The following is a 17703-nucleotide window of genomic DNA, read 5'->3' as shown; positions in this document are numbered from 1 at the left end:
TACTATGAAAATATTTGAATTTGTAAATGACATACTTGAGTCACTTTTTAAATAAAAACGTCAAACGCAATCTTCGAATAAATAACTTCCGTGATGGGTGTATGTAAACTTCTGACCGGATGTGCTTGTGTTATTTTAACAGTTTACATTTGTTGTATGACTTAAACAAATGTTCCTCGTTTAATTTTCCTGTATTCCCCCTCCCTGAAAAAAAAGTTAGCCGAATCAAGTTAGCATTTAACACCGGAAGTGCCCTATTTCAGCTAAAAAAATAAAAGCACTTCGTCGCTCCTACACAGCCGTCGTTCTGAAACGAGTTTTATTCAGAAGTTCCAAACCGGAAGTGATGCTGGTAGCTTGAGCTAGCTTGCAGCGCGGGTTTCAGGCGGAGCTCAGAGCCATAAAACATTAGCCGAACTTCTTCCCCAGCTCCACTCGCTCACCTATTTGAACTGAAACACACTTTCCGAGAAAGCGCCCCTCACGGAGGACCAACATGTGGGAATATTTCGAGGCTCAATTCCATTTTTAAAACTTCCCACGTCGCATTTTTCCCCTCCTTTCATTGGAAGCGCTCCCTGGAGAACAGGAGTTTGTTTTTTTAAAATAGTTGATTAAACTGCGCTACTTTTATTTATTCCATTCTTCTCCAAGTGGGTTTCTCTCTTTGCATGCATGCGATGTCACGGATTACTAAAAGGAGAAAGAAATGTTTGAGTTTGTATCCAGTGTTTCCAAGTGAAAGTGATTTTTGAGTATTTTTTTTTTTAAAGAAACCAGTTGAGCAACAGGCGACAGGACTCAATAATCAATGTGGTGTCAGCTGGAAGGACGCGGGGTCCGGATCTCACCTAAACGGTACGCATATAACTCATCTTTATTATTACTGTTATTATTCACATGAATAAATGTTTTAAACTAATACAAACTGCTAGAAAAACAAACACATTTAGCTCCATAAACTTTAATTATCCATTTTCTTCGTGTTCAGACATGCGGAGACATGCACGCTGTGTGGCTTTATTCTTCTGGCGAGTTTCTGTTGCGGCATTTCTCCCACTTCATTTCTGCATTTATCTTGGCCGTCTTGCGCCTTTTTAGGCTGCTGCGCATTTTGTTTTCTTTGGCAGTCACTCAGGTGAGGTGAGAGCTACTGAGTCACGGTCCCAACCCGCAGGTAGATCACACACACACATCGCCGAGTTGATGTCTAAACTCCGGCTTGTCAGCAAGATAATGGGCCGAGCTGGCGCTGTGGGTGGCATTCCGCTTTTTAGCGAAAAAATGCAAGTGCGAACAGCGCAAGGAGAGAGTTTTTTCCTCTTATAGGTGGGGGTCTCTGCATGGATTGAAACAAAGCTTGAATGATTTGGGTGTTTGCACTGCGGGACGCCAAACATTAACCTGGATTGTTATTTTTTTTCCATGTCACTAAATTAGAAACATGCAGAAGTGCACACGTCTGATTTTTAGAGGATTTCCAAACAAAAATGTGCAAAAATAGAATAAAAAAACCTGTTAAGTGAAACCAAAACCACGTGGAATGTGTTTAAATTGCAAAAGTTGATCCAAAAATTATAAAATCTTTTTAATGTAACCCAAACACATTCAGAAAATAATCTTTTGATTAATCTTCTGCCTTTTCAGAGATTAAAAAAAATCTGTTTTGGTGGAAAGTTTCTGTTCTTTATAGCTTAAAGTCATCCATTTCCCCAAGATTTAAAAACTGGAACTTTTTCAGGATTAAAAACTATCAAATCAATTAGCTTTTAGTGTCAAAGTCTTAAATTTTAAAACTCTTCTGGTGAACATGGAAACATCTGAAAGCAAATAAAAAGCTTAATAAAGAGACTGTAACGAATTTATTACAGATTTTTAATCCATAAAACAGAAATTAAGATTATTTGCAAGAGAGAATCCAGAAAAATGAATTGCTGGATGTTATTCGTTTATGCATGAAAGTATTTGCTCTTCACCTTTATGGGCTTACAGGAAAGTAAAAGAAAATCCATGCTGCTGGTGATGCATTTATGGCTCAAAAGAGGTGGGATTTCTTAGCTCTGATGCATTTATTGAGTAGGAGAAAATATTTTTGCATCCAGTTTTTAGAGGGAACTGCTTCAGTTTCTTGCAGCTCCTTGAGTTGCACAACTTCAAAGAGTCCAGATTAGCGCAGGACGGGGCGCAGCCGCAACTCTAAGCACGCAGAGCGCATCATGGGGCCGTCAGGCTGACGTTAGCCGCGCAGGAGGAGGCCGACTAGCAACGAGCAGCAGCCTCCGCTGCTTTATGGCGTCTGCTCGCCGCTTCTCACCACCGTTTCCATGAAAACGTTCATATCAGCTCCACGTTTTCCATGTTTCTCCATGAAGTTCGATGTGTTTTGTAACTCTGGAGGAGCTGCAGGGATTCACAGCAGCGTGGCAGCATCATGCTGTGGGGAACGTTAGACACAGATAAGGCGAACCTGAAAGTACCTCGAGTTTCACCCTGAAACATACAGAGTGAGTTAAATCGAACTATGATCATGCATTAGAATGGCCTAGTCAAAACCCAGCTCAGAATCTGTGGCAACACCAGAAAACTCAGGTTTATGAATAATCTCCATCCATTCTGACTGAGCTGCAGCTACTGGACATCTCTGCAAAATAAACACTTCACATTTTTATTAGTGTGCAACTTTAAAGCCTTTACACTGCAAAAACACAAAGTCTTACCAAGTATTTAAATCTAGTTTCTAGTGCAAGTAAGAAAAAGACAAAACTGACTTACAAGTAACTTTAAATCAATATGAAAGAATTAAAACAAGATCCTATATCCTGGTGAAAAGTTACTACTTAGTTAGTTTTTTACTTTTTTGAGTGCATTAAGATATTTGGACAAGAAACTAAAATACTTGGTACAATTTTGTGTTTTTACAGTGAATATAAATATAAAATTCCGTTAAAATCTGTTATGATTTGTGAATAATTTTTGCAACAAAACATCCTGCAAGAAGTTTGTTTTGTTTGTTTTCTTTTGTAACAAGGAAATTGTTATTCAAATTAATCAAAATGTTAACATTTTAATCTAAATTTGTCTGAAAACAGACGAATACTTTAAATGTTTGTTCAAAAAAGAAAAAAAATCTGGTAAATTTGTTGAAATTTTGTTGGATTACAATTAAAGAAGTAATCAAATTAAGTTTAACCAAGTAAATTTATGAAGTTATAATGTTAAACAAATGAAGTTTGACAAAAAAATTTGATTACATTTTACAAAATAACTTGATTTTGTGAAGTTGTGGCTCCATTCTCATTTTCCAGTGTGTGTAAGGAGGGAGAATTTTTATTATATTTACTCACACAAAAGGTAATGAAAGAGTTAAAAGAAGCAGGAATGTTCAAACTTCTTCTGTTTCTGAACATTTTCATGCAAGACGTCCAATTAATCTGCAGTCATCATCTGGCTAATGCAAACAATAAGATCACTGAAATGAATGGAGGCCTTCTGGTCATGTTTGGTTCACGATTTGTTTTGTTTTTTTTACTTTTCTTTTCTTTTAAAATAAAATCAAACGTGGAGATCAGGCGGGAGAGGAGGGCTGGACTTTCTGGAGCCCGGTTGGGTCGTCGGTTAGCGCCGCGGCTAAATGATGCGCGACATTGTGGCAAATGGAGCGCGGCGATGAAGTGCCGCCGCTTTTTTTTTTTTTTTACAAAAACAACACTTACGGGGGGAAAAACCTGCCTGTCTGCTTTCAACAGTCTGAGAAAAGCTGGAGAGGTCAGGATGGTCTCTCAGGTCTGGATGAGCAGCGATTCTTCTGGAGTTTACTCACAATTACGTTATTTAAAACATTCATTTTTGTCAAATAAACAGCGATTAAAGCTCAAATATCAACATCTACCTTTAATTTGCTACATTAAACCTGAGTTTTTAATCAAAATTTGCTGATAAACACAAAATCACAGCAAGAAATTTTACTGTCTTTTCATGGTTTTAAACTGGATATTTGACAGGAAAATTACTTTTATTTATAGAAAATCAACCTGTTCTTTAAAGAATCATCATCCAGTCCTGATTTGAGCCCATTTCAGCAGTTTTACACTGTAAAAACTATGTTAAAACTAACTTAGAAGTAACTTTTCAGCAAGATATAAAAGCTTGTATTAAGTAATTTAATATTGATAGTTCCACTAGCAGATCATTTCATTTATAACATGGGGAAAAATGTCTTGTTGTAATTGAATTTGTTTCCAAGTAGAACTAGTGATTTTTAATCAATATTAAGAATTATTGTTTTTAAATAAGCTCCTATATCTTGTTAATTACTTCTAAGTCAGTTTTGTCTTAATTCAAATGTACTAAGATATATGAACTAGAAATTTAATCAAAACTTGAGTAAAGTTTGAGTTTTTGCAGTGTGATTCATGGTTTTTGTAACATACAACTAAAAAAATAATAATTTTAGTGCCTGAATTTCCAGAATAGTTAAGGAACATAGTAGTGGCAGGATAATGCTGTGGGAATGCGTTCCTAGGTAGAAGTTGATGGAAATCAGTAATAGGTTTCAAAACATTAAAGACTGAGATGGAGGTTCACAAACAAGCAAATCTACTGTTAGAGCGGCCTAGTCAAAGTCCAGACCTAAATTTAATTAGGAATATGTTGCAGGACTTAAAATTGACGTTGGCATTCGTTTTCCATCTGAATTAATTTGTAACTGTTTGACATTTCACTGTCTGGTGGAAACAAAGTACTGATCCGGTTCGGCAGAACAGAAATGATAACAGCCATTCAGACACAGATTTACAAAAAAAACAACGACAAAAAAACATCTTACAGCTAAATTTTTACAAATCTAACGTCACAAACATCACGATCCTTGATATAAATGCAGAATAAAACAGTTACTGTACAGGACCCAAAACACGGCCCTGCACCCGTTCATAAGGTCCAGGGCCGGCCAAAGACTTTTGGGGGCCTTCAACAGATTTTCATTCGGGGCCCCCATACTAACATGTCAACACTAGATGCTAAGCTACTCTATGTTTCTAACATTAGCATAATTTGTATTTAGCTTGCATCACACCAGCATCATTATGGCTGGTAAATTAGTAGATTCTATCAACTGACGATTATTTAGATAATTGATTTTTCTGATGAGAAATTGGATAAAAACGTTTGGCACATTCTGCAAATTTTTCATTTACCAACTTTAACCATATTTTGTTTTTTATACAATATTAAAAAATACAAATAAATAATAATCCTTATTTAAATTAACGTTTCATTGCCTGAAATGCAGTAACATAGCATTTCTTTAGCTTAAACTATGCCATCTGAAGACTTCTGGGTGGAACATATTTGCAGAAAGTGTTTTTTTTTATTATCTTGAAGTTGATATTTTTGTATTTTTGTACAGTTTTGGCTTCATAATTGCTCTAAATATGTGTTTCTTCCAGCAATTATCTTTTTTTTGCTTTCTAGAGCCTCGTTCACCAATTAATTAGTTGACAATTATTTCAATAATCTAATTTATCTCAATTAATTGATTATTCGTGCTAGCTTGATGCTATTGAGGGCCCCCTGGTGGTGTGGAGGCCTTAAGGAGCCGCTTAACTTGCATATATCTTGGGCTGGCTCTGTTTGTGGATCATTTCAATAACAAAAACCCAACTAGTTAATTTTCTATAATCAAAACCTGCAATGTTGAGTCATTAATAGTCAGAAAATGCTGGAATCCTGGCTCAGCACCACCCAACTCGCACGCTTCTCCATCATTTAGAGATCTGTCAACAGTTGCTGCTTATATGCAAATTTTCCCGTCGTCACAAGTGAAATTTGGCAGACTGGATGGATCAGTTGCTGGTTTGATGTGATTTATCGTCGGCATCAAAAGGCACGCGGAGCACCCGAGGTTACTGGATGGCAACGAGAACCTGGTCCCGTCCCCTGCTGCTACAAGCATCGTGTCCGGGGCGCGGCTGACGATACATCCACTCAGTCATCGCAGCAACTCCCTCACTTTTTATCTCTCGTCCACCTGCGTTTAGCGCCCGGCTCCCCGCAGCCCGAGGAAACTACGATCGGCGCTCCAGTTATGCGTCGCTGACATTCCCGTCATTCCGACCGTTTCAGCTCTTTCTACTCGCAAACAACAAAATCGACGCTGCGTAGGCCGATGCACTGCAAAAACAGAAAACAGTGGTTTCATCTAGATTCTAGTGCAAACATGGTACACTTTAAATAAGAGAAAACTAACTTACAAGTAACTTCAGCAAGAAATAGGAGACCGTTTTCAGTAAAACATTCATTTAAAACTTACCAGTTCATCACTTATAATAAGACATTTTTCCCAAGTTATAAAGAGAAATTTACCAATAAAACTAGAACTTTATCAATATTAAGTAATTATTGACTTAAAACAAACTCATATCTTGCTAATATATTTTTAAGTCATTTTTGTCTTAAAGATTTTGAGCATTTTTCATCAACTTGTTCCTGGTCTTAATTTGCTACACTGCAAAAACACAAAGCAAATTACCAAGTATTTTTGGTCAATTTTCTAGTACAAAAGTCTCATCATACATTAAATAATTATTGACTTAAAACAAGTTCATATAACTTGTTAAAAATAGTTACTTTTAAATCTGTACACTTAGAAAACAAAACTAAGTGACTCGATTCTGGTTTCATGCATTTTTTTTGACCAACTTGTTCCTGGACTTTATTTACTACACTGTAAAAATACAAACCTTTAGCAGGTATTTTTGGTCAAATGTCTTACACTTGAAATAAGACAAAAATGGCTTATGTAGCTTTTTAGCCACCTACAGTAGTTTAAGTCAAGACTTCCTTTATGTTGATTTAAAAGTTCTAGTTCCACTGCCAGATTATTTCAGTTGTATGAAAATGTCTCGTTAAGTTAAATAATCTGCCAATTTTAATCAATATTAGGGAAATATTGGTTTAAAACAAGTTATCTTGATGAAAACTTATTTCTCTTATTTGTCTTATTTCAAGTTTACTAGAAAGAAAACCAAAAATACTTTAAGGATTTGTGTTTTTGCAGTGCAGCAGTAGCACAAATGAATCAATTCTGTTTTATTTGATTTTATTGACCGTTTAATTTGACTACACTGCAAAAAAAAATCTTACAAAGTGTTTTTGGTCTAGTTTCTAGTACAAACATCTTGGTACACTTGAAATTAGACAAAACTAATTTACAAGTAACTTTTCAACAAGATATAGTAGCTTGTTTTAAGTTAATCCCTCAATATTGATTAAATATTTCACTTATACAGTGGAACTAGTTCTTTATCAATATTAAGTAATTACTGACCATAAGTATTATTTGACCTCCTATCTTGCTAAAAAGTTACCTGCAAGTTAGTTTTGTCTCATTTCAAGTGTACTAATATATTAGCGTTATAAATTAAAGACACTTGGCTTGATTTCGTGTTTTTGCAGTGTGTGTGTGCCGCCTGAATGAAAGCCCGCTGTGGCTGCCACAAAGACGGGGGTGACTGGAATATTTGTCGTGTTAGTCAGAGGGCAACCTCGTGTTGAAATGCGGATGAATCATGCCTTCCCGCCTCGCTGCGCTTCATTTCATGCACACAGACTCACGGACGGCTGAAAGCGTCCGTCTCCGTCCCGGGAAATGTTTACATTTTTGATGGCTGTGTAACCGTTATCACTGCTCCTGGGAGCGCGCTGGGAGTCGGTATTGGCTCCGATTGTAATAACAGTTACAGCTGAAACGATGCAGGTTATGGCATGCAGGATATTTACTAATGCTGCCATCTCTCAATAACGGAAGCTCATTCAGCCTAATGAATCAGTCGCTTGCCATTCCAGAGAAGAACAGAGTCGCCCTGCGGCTGAGTTCAGCGAGGATACCTGAGGTTTAGTCGTCGTGTGATCTGGTGTTTGAGGTACAACTAAAATCCTGTCGAGTCTTACAAGAGCTACTGGCAAAAAGAAGCGGCGCCTTTTAGATTTGACGTAAATTAAACCTCCGTCCTGTGCTCACAAGTTCAGCTTCCAGGTAAAACAATGTCAAAACGCAGAAATAACGACGTTCTGTGTTTTCATGTTCACTGGAAACCAGCTTACAAGTAACTTTTGAGCAAGAAGTAGCTTTTTTAAGCGAGTAATTCCTTAATATTGATGAAAAAGTTCTTGCTAAGTGAAATGATCTGCCAGTGGAACAAGTACTTTTTAAATTTTAATCAATATTAAGCGATTATTGACTCAAAATAAGCTTCTATTTATTGCTGGGATAAAATTTCTCTTCAGCAGCAATGAACCCCCCCCTCCACACACACACACACACACAAATATTTTGTATTTTTGGTAGTTTCTAGTGCAAATATCTTAATCCACTTGAAATAAGACAAAACTAACTTACAAGTAACTATTCAGCAATATGAGTAAATAATTGCTTAATATTGATTAAAGCAAAAAGCACTGGCTCCACTGGCAGATTATTTCACTTACAGCCAGTATTTTTTCATCAATATTAAATAATTATCAACTTAAACTCTTATTTCTAACTGGAAAGTTTTGCCATTTTTTAAAGTGTACAAAGATATTTGCACTAGAAACTTTACCAAAAGTACTTAAAATCTGCATTTTTTGCAGTGTTGCTGTTAAGGAATTTATTTTTTAAAGTGTTGCTTTAAGTCAAAGGGAGTTCAAAGTTGGTCTGGGGGCCATTCTGTGGCCCTTGAAATGATCCTGTGCAGCCCTCAACCGCAAGACACAAATATGGCCAGCAAAATAAGGAAAAAAAGGAAATCTGTAAGAAAAATTCTTAAGAAAACAGAGTACTGTGTTTGTTTTTAACATTTTAGTAGTAAAGTTTAAAAAACAACTTATTTTTGTATTTTTAATTTTAAAAGATAATTCAATTCAGGTCAACTGAAAAGGGGAAATAAAGTTCAAGTCATGTCACCCAAGCATCTTCAAAGAGGAGAGATCTCCAGTAGCAGTCAGTTTTGCAACCATTCTGAAGAGACCTCTGACTGAAGACAGTCTCATTACAGCCATGAATGGCAGCTCAACATCAGGCAGCAGAGGTGACATTTCATTGCAAAATGTCCTGGACGACACCATCAGTTGTTGAGAAACTCTGCTAATCCACCTCATTTGCTTTTGCTGCGCCTCGTTAAATCTGTCAGGTTAGAAAGATGAAGTCTGGGATACGATCCCGACCCGTTGTGATGGATGGATGAAATGGTTTGAATTTCTATTTCCAACTCCTCCAGGGTTTGAGGTCATAGTTAAAGTATTAATTGAGCTTTTAAAGGTGCCAATAAGATCCTCCTGAACAAAATAAACAAACAAAAACACCTTGTTGCCATAGTTACGCATCGTAACAGTTATCCTAAAGTAAAAAAGTAGGAGTAAAAATCCTTCCAGCTGCACAGCATCAAAAAAATCAGAGGAAATAATTGTACAAAAAAATCAAAGCTTTGATCGTGGATTGAGAAAAGTTTCCTCTTTCTTTCTTTCTGGTGTCTTTCTGTCCTCATAAAGCATAAAAGTATATTTATTTACCTTCTTAAGTTTTGTTTTTGGCGTGAAAGGCACTTTTGTTCATCTAAGAGCATATTTCACATAAATCCTGGTAAAAATCGAACAATTCTTTGTAAGAAATTCACATTTTGCACGTCTTTGTACTTCCATTTTGATCTCTGCCGCTTCTGCTTTGTGGTGAACCGTTTCAGAAAACTTCAGAATGTAACGTCACAAAGTATCAGTAACACTCTGCAAGTAAACTCTGCCCGTCACCTAGCAACCCAAACTGAGCTCCAGCACATTTGGTCAGCTGGTTTCATCTCTGTATGCGCTGCATAATGGCTGCTGGAAAAGAGAAGTGTTTTATTGTTGACTTACCATCCAGAAACCACTTACTGGATTCTTGTTGGTTGTGCAGGAGGCTCCACTTCTGCTTCTCAGAGTTGTACAATTTCTCATTTGTTTGCACCCATTTTTACATGCGAGTGTAAATATTGAGCCAACAGCAAATTATTTGGATGTAAAATGACAAGAGGCCCTAAAACTCATTTTGAACCGAGCCGACTAAATGTAATGAAGATGCTTTAGGCCGTAGATCTATCCTAATCTGTTCAAGGAAGTATAATAGGTCGCGTTTAAACAGGAAACTTTAGATTTTCAGGGGAAAAAGTAACTGCTCTGAATTAGCAAAACTAATTTATTCTCTCTGGATCTCTTCCGTTGATTTAACGAGTCTGAGTTGAGCACATACCAGATTGTCAGCGTCTCCGTTTGAAGGTCAGTTCCTCATTCAGCAGAATCTCCAAGGTTCCCCTCCTGGGCTCCACATGAAGAAAAGTGCGATCTCTCTGTTCTCGGTCCTGTTTTTCCACAAGTTCTGCCAAGATTTTAAAGCCATACGTCAGCAGCTGAAGCTCTGCAGTCATAAAGCTTAGAGCCGCCAGTAAAAACACTCGTTTTACACCCTAATTGGGGCTCTTTGTTTCACTGTCAAAGCTGCCAGAGCCAGCCCAAAGTAGATGCGAGTTAAATGGCTGTTTGAGGCCCCCACACCACTAGGGGGCCCCAAAGAGCACCAAGCTAGCATGATAAAAATATTTATATTCAAAATAACATTGAATGATACAAACTAAATGATATTACACATGGAAAAACGATTTCTATATTATTTTTATAGTTAACTTTTGGCTACCTAGCAACTCACTCACTCTTTTGTTGCCTAGCAACAACTTGTTCATTAATTTGCAAACCAGCAGTTTCAGGTTTTGCCACCATTCCTCGCCGTTTTAAAAAAAAGAAGAAGAAAAAAACAACGGAGTGAAAACTGAGGATAAAACAAGAAAGATCCCGCCACCAGTTTTTACAGTATTTCAGACATTTAAAACCAAAAACAAATCAATAATTATCAATAGATTGATATGAAATGCTTATGTCAGGACACGTTTTTCAGCCATATCATCCAGCCCTACTTTAAAATACTTAGGTATTTTAAAATAATACCCAAGTATAAAATAATGTGGCACACTTAAATACCGTTCAGCCTTTCAAAATTATTTACTTTTTTTAGTTTGCTACTCCTGCAAGGTTAAATCATCAGTCATACCAAACTGGTATAATGTAAGCTAAATACAAATAATGATCACAGTAGCCTGACAACAACAAAACATCTGGTGTTGACATGTTGGTGTGGGGGGCCCAAATTAAATCTGCTGAGGGCCCCAAAAAGGCTTTGGCCATCCCTGTCCACAAATTCAAAAAGTTATAATAATACTTTAAATGTTTGTAGCACTTTTTCAGAAACTAAGACACTGATATTGTCTTGGGTGAAGTTTGTGACATTTAGTTTGCAAAAATTAAGTTCTAAGATGTATCTTTTTTTTTATGTATTATGAAGGGGAGGGAGTCTGAAAGCTGAAATATGAATTAACGCGTCTCTCCTCTCCTTGCCAGCTGATACGTCCTGGGAGTGATGCACTGGCTTCCCCTGGTTGCCATGGTGATCGCCTCGGCCCTGCCCTTCCCTCACAACCCCGCGACCGCGCAGCCCAGCGAGGATCGTAAGCAGACCTCCACGTCCGAAGTGGAGAACCAGATAACCTACGAACCGTTCAGCAGTCCGGACGTTCCCGCAGAAGAAGAAGAAGAAGAAGAACCGCTCAGGACCGAGGAAATTTCCCAGGAAAACTCGCTACCAAAGGACTACAAAGCCAGCAGGAAAGATGGCGACTCGGACTCGATGTCGCGCCATTTTAGGACAGGCGCAGCAGAGGACAGCCCCGCCGTAGATGTCGGTTTGGGTCTGGAAATAGACGAAATGTTTCTGGACGCACATCCCCGCGTCCTGTTCTCGCCCTCGCCGTCACCACCGGAGCATCCGCCGCTGCTGCTGATGTTGGAGAACGGGCTAATGGAGGACGACAGCGACGGAGACATAGAGGGTCACGGTGATCGCGCCGCCGACCGGACCACGCCGACTCCGACATGGGCGGACTACAACAGGGAGCCCGTCGACGAGGCGTACCGCCCGGTGAAACGGGACAAACGTTCACACCTGATAGACACCCGCAGGGGGGAGAAGTCCGTGTGCGAGTCGGAAAGCACGTGGGTCAACAACAAAACCACGGCTATCGACTCGCACGGCGAGCGGGTCACCATCGTCCCGCAGATCCAGACAATGACGGGCGCGCTCAAGCAGTACTTTTACGAGACGCGGTGCCGCCGGCCCGACGGGCAAAGCGGCTCGAGCAGGACGCGGGGAGCGGGCGCGAGGTCCGCGGCGGCCGGCGTCGCCGGGGCCAGCTGCCTCGGCGTGGATAAAAAACAATGGCGGAGCGAGTGCAGAGAGAAGCAGTCGTACGTCCGCGCGCTCTCCAAGGACGCCAAGAACAAGATGGGATGGCGGTGGATCCGGATAGACTCGTCCTGCGTCTGCGTGCTGCTGTCCAGAACAAATCAGGGGAAGGACGTGATGACGAGGCGCAGGAGAGTCTAACGCAAGGAAGGAAGACCGTTTGGACGTTCTGTCTCCTTCCTCCATTTTATGACTTTTACAAAAAAACAAGAAGACCTCAATGCTAAATGATTTTAGGGAAACTGTTATATAGACAGAGGTGGGTAGGGCTGCACAGTGGCGCAGTTGGTAGAGCTGTTGCCTTGCAGCAAGAAGGTTCTGGGTTCGATTCCCAGCCTGGGATCTTTCTGCATGGAGTTTGCATGTTCTCCCTGTGCATGGTGGGTTTTCTCCGGGTACTCCGGTTTCCTCCCACAGTCCAAAAACATGACTGTCAGGTTAATTGGCCTCTCCAAATTGCCCCTAGGTGTGAGTGTGTGTGTGCATGGTTGTGTGTCCTGTGTGTCTCTGTGTTGCCCTGCGACAGACTGGCGACCTGTCCAGGGTGCACCCCGCCTCTCGCCCGAAACGTTGGCTGGAGATGGGCACCAGCACCCCTCCCGACCCCACTGAGGGAAAAAGGGTGCAAGAAAATGGATGGATGGATGGAAATGGATGGATGGGTAGAGAACAATGGCGTCTTAGGACCAATTAAAAAAGAGAACATTTCTGGAAATATTGAGAAAACTCTTAGCATCAAGAGTTGAAAATTTGCACAAAATATTCAAAAATTTGCTTAAAAGCCATCTAAAATTTTCCAGAAAAGAAGGAAATTTCATATTTTGAATCAAATTTTCTAGAAAAAAGATGAAAGTTTCTCAGTGTGAGCAGTCGGAAAATTGTCAGAAAAAAAAGTCAAATTCTGAGATCTGAGAAATTTTCTATATAGTTCCTATATATAGTTTCTATATAATATAGAAAATTTTTTAGATTAATCTAAAAATTTGAGTTTCCTTGGCAGAAATGTACTCCTTTGGCCCTAATACGCCGTTGTAGTAGAGAACCCAAATATTGTACTCAAGTAAGAGTAGCCCGACTTCAACAAGGGATGCAAACAATTAATAAAATTACTTCAAATTGATTAAGTCAGTTTGGCTGCAATCCAGCAGAGAGCGCTGCTGGTCATGCTAAAACAAGTCAGTTGATACAGAAACAAAGATGGCACAGCCATACCAGAACAGGAAAGAGAAGCGGTCCAAACAAAGTCATGCAAGATGCACTTTATGCGGTTCTGTTTAGAGATATAAACATTCAACAAACTCCTAAAGTTTTACAATGTTTTCTGTTTTTGATTCAGCATATTATGACAAATTTAGCTCTTCGTGTAATGGAGAGACGGCCAACCTTCTTCACACAAAAGGAAACTCAGGTTTTAAACAAAATGGCCGCTTATCAACTCATTAATTGATAACATGCTTCCCTAAATTCAACATATTTTTACTCAAGTAAAAGTAAAAACAGTCCAAGAAATTACTCAAGATCGACTGATCAGATCATCTGATTTAATATTAATAATGTGAAGTTGTGTCCAAATTCTGGTATTTTAAAGACTAAAGTGAAAAAATTCAATATCATGATTACAAAATAACAGACTGAGGGAGCAGATGAAGCATTTTTCCAAATAAAAATAAAGCTATGAAACCAATACAGTCGAAAGTACTTTGTTGGAACAGGGTGAAATACTTCCAGTGCCAAATGGTTCAGCAGGCAGAAAATTAGAAAAACAATTCAGTGAAATTAGCTCAAGAATAGCAATACTTTATGAACTATATCACTCAATTAAAAGTATATTTTTCAAATAAATGTAACTAGTTACTACCCACCTCTGTATATAGAGATTTTACACCAAGAAGTACTGTTTTTGTATGATTTATCTTTCATAACCTAAGTTATTTTTTGCCTAGTATGTACGCATGTCTTTGATATTAATATATTTCCTGCTGTGTCTACAACATGACACCAGTATACCTTTTCTGTATCGCCGTGTGTATTTATAGAAGACGTCTTCATGCAGTAGTAGCTCTCTCCGGTGTCTGATGATGATTCCAGCCTTTGGGTCGCTGGCCTTGTAAAAGCAAAGAGCGCCACCTACTGAGATTTCATTTCACTGCTCCAAACTCTTACAGCTGTGGGTGAATTTTACAGGATCTGGGTTGTAAATGATGTGACACCTAAAGAAGATCTGATTACATGATATGATAATAAAAGACATTTGTATTTTAATATTTTTGAGCACCTTTTAATGCATTTTTTATTTAGTTTTCAATGCATTTGTTTTATTTTTAGTGCTTCTTTGCTTATATTTATTATTTTTCTATATATATTTTTTACTTTTAAGTGCTTTCTCTACAAAAATCAGACTACTTTGTTCGCGTCATTAAGATTTTGTTTATTTTCAAAGCAGGTAAAGCTAGAAAAAAGGCATAATAAACTTATTTATCCATTTGTTATTGCAGAGATAATTCAACTCATTTCAAAAAAGACTTTATTTACTCCAAAAGGAAATTAAATGCAACTCAAATCATCTAAGGATCTTCAGTTTTGACCAGCAAGGATCTCCAGTAGCAGTCAGTCGTGCAACAAATCAAAAGTAGCCTCTGACTGAAGACTGTTCTGATGCATTTATCCTTAGATTTTTAATGCTTCATTGCACTGATTTTGAGTTTGTTTAAATTGTTTAGTTCATTTAAATTCTAAATTTCATTCTAAACAGGTAAAAATATTCATTTTAAAATGAAAACTTCATTTTTAAGCTGGAAATATTTGCTTTATTACTTAAGTTACTACATATGTTTACAAATGTGTTAAATATGACAAGATTAAGATGAATTTAAAAAGTATTTATAGATGTATTATCAGTATTTCTTTAGAGTGCATTTATTCACACAGTGCATAAGTAAAAACAACAAAAGTGCAGGTTATGTTAAAGCGCAATTAGGAAGGAACAACCTTTACAGCCAAACTTATAAACAAATTCACTATAAGACAAACCAAGATAAATGTTTGAATTATTCAAACGTGGTAAAATATGGAGGCAGAAACTAAAACTAGAGTCAAACATGATATAAATTGTATCATCTGGTCTGAAGGGTTCAAAGTTCTCCTGGAAGTTTCTCTCTTTCCAGAAGAAAAATAATTACATACAAAAGCTGTCGGGGACGTATTATAATTATGCAAAATTCAGATTGTTCACGTTTTTGTATTTCCATTTTGGTTTCTACTGCTTCTAAAATCAGAACAAGCACTTCACAAGAAGGAAAAGGTGGTTTTTGGCAATAAGTTGCAGTTTTTTTGGATCCCGGAAAGAAAAAGGTTTAAAAAACCTTTAGAATGAAACACAGTTCAGCATTCGCTGTGCCGTTACCTAGCAACCTCAGCAGAGTTCCGCCCGTTTCCTAGCAACCCAAACTGAGCTCAAGTACGTTTGGTGAACTGGTTTTACCGCTGTTGTTGTTGTTGGTTGTACAGGAGGCTCCACTTTTGCTTTTCAAATATGTACAGCTGCATTTGTTTGCAGCCATTTTCACATACGAGTGTAAATGTTGAGTTGGAAGGCATGGATTTACAGTGACAGGGCGCCCTAAAACAGCTCCAGGTGAAGCTGAAAAGACTAAAATCATTATTATACAAGAATTATTTTTTTGCAAAATATTTTATGAACATGTTTTGTATAGACCATAGACCAATCGTAACCTGTTCAAGTAAGCAATAGGTACTTTTAAAACTTCATATAACTATTCCTATCATGTTTGTTGAGGGTCCAGAAGTTCAAGTGAAGATTTAATGGAAAAATCTTACATGACACGAAGAACCCAAACAGGAAATGAGGTCAGAGCAAAAGAAACCTAAACACTGGGCTGCGTGATGAGAACTGGGGTGAACACAGCTGGGTCTAATAAGCAGAATAAAGGTCAGTTGTGCGGGGGACATGATGAGGTTAAAATGTGGGAAAAACGGCCGATAAAGGTCACAGGGAACCAGCGAAGTTTAAACCTCAAAGTATTAACAAAGATTCAAAGCAGAAGGTGACAAAAAAATTCAAAAACAGGAAACAATTAAATGCTGAGCTTAAGGGAGGCTTCAGAACAAAAACATGAGGAAAAACAAAGCATGGAATTATTAAAATATCCACTGATAAGTGTTTTACGAAGGGTTCTCAGGTATTTTAGTTCCTAGCCCAGACAGTTGTTTTGCTATGTTTCTTGCTGGCAAATCTAATGATGCCAAAAAAAGAATAAAGAAGAAAGAAATACACAAATACAGGTATGTACATGTGAGTCTGTAGTTACTGAAAGCTGAAATAATCAAACCCACCTGCTGCCAAGGCCTGAAGCTTCATTCTGCTTATTGGTGATCCAGAAAAATTATGTTTCATTTGAACCGATGACGGCTGCGGGGAATCGTTGACAAAAACTGAGTTTCTGTTACGAATGTGCGCAAAAATTTGTCATAAATTATGTGACACCAATTGTGATGTTTTTCATTAAGTAAGAGACGAAATTAAAATCACACGTGGAAAAGTTCGTTCTTTCAGTGAGTCATTAAAAAACATCCCCCTGCCACTTCCTGCCCGAATCTTTTCCCCCGGTAGTAACATCCGGTTGTGGATCACGTGACTTGCGTGATGCGGGGAAAACGTGCTAAAGTCGCAATTTTGCGAAATACATACTGCCGAAAAATATGACAGTTTATTAAGATTACTGGAGATAGAAAAATTATTAAATGAGAAAAAAATGTGTAAAAAAAAAAAACCTGAGGCAAAAACATCAATGTTTTTTTCTAGGAAATTTCTGAAATTTTTTTAGATTTGAAGCCCAGAAAATTTCTGAAAGTAAAACAAATTACCAGCTCAGAAAAGTTTTTAAAGCTTTTTACATAGAAAATATATTAAATTAATCTCAAAATTTCAGTTTGTTGCAAATTTCAGTTTTTTTTTCTGAGTTTTTTTTTCCAAAAAAAATAAATTATAAGTCTTTTTGGAGAAATTTACTTCTCCTTTTTTTCTGTCTTATAAGTCATTGCATGTAGAAAAATCACCTCATCCTAGCAAAACAGCATTTTTATTCAAATATATTATTTGTTTTTGTTTGGCTTTTCCATTATGCACATTTATTTTTAGAATTCCTATTTGTGAAATTTTAATGTCAGTAGAAATGCAGCACATTTCAACTGGACTCTTTCTGTTGTTACGTAACTAAGAAACCAAATAAAACATTTTTTATAAAGTAATGGAGCAATAATAACATAAAACCTGGCCTTATGCTATTAATGTAGCACTTATAGTCCAAAAACAGAGAAAAAAC

General features: G+C 37.7%; 1 protein-coding gene and 1 long non-coding RNA gene across 2 annotated transcripts; one reads left to right on the top strand and one right to left on the bottom strand.

The window, feature by feature from the left end:
- Positions 1-304: 304 nt before the first annotated feature.
- ntf4 (neurotrophin 4) lies at positions 305-13119 on the top strand. Its single transcript, XM_017306068.2, has 2 exons — positions 305-858; positions 11461-13119. The coding sequence occupies exon 2, from the start codon at positions 11480-11482 to the stop codon at positions 12500-12502; it is 1023 nt and encodes a 340-aa protein (XP_017161557.2). The 5' UTR covers positions 305-858; positions 11461-11479; the 3' UTR covers positions 12503-13119.
- LOC103468989 (uncharacterized) lies at positions 2276-16883 on the bottom strand. The gene is made up of 3 exons (XR_534283.3): positions 16715-16883; positions 10262-10387; positions 2276-2434 (listed from the first exon to the last, which is right to left on the bottom strand). It is a non-coding gene; the product is annotated as an uncharacterized LOC103468989 (long non-coding RNA).
- Between the last annotated feature and the right edge of the window lie 820 nt (positions 16884-17703).

Source organism: Poecilia reticulata, chromosome 8 (genome assembly GCF_904066995.2).
Source record: "Poecilia reticulata chromosome 8, P_reticulata-male-v2, whole genome shotgun sequence".
Classification (NCBI taxonomy): Eukaryota; Metazoa; Chordata; class Actinopteri; order Cyprinodontiformes; family Poeciliidae; genus Poecilia; species Poecilia reticulata.
The sequence above is the reverse complement of the archived record's forward strand: the minus strand, read 5'-3'. Positions and strand labels throughout refer to the sequence as shown.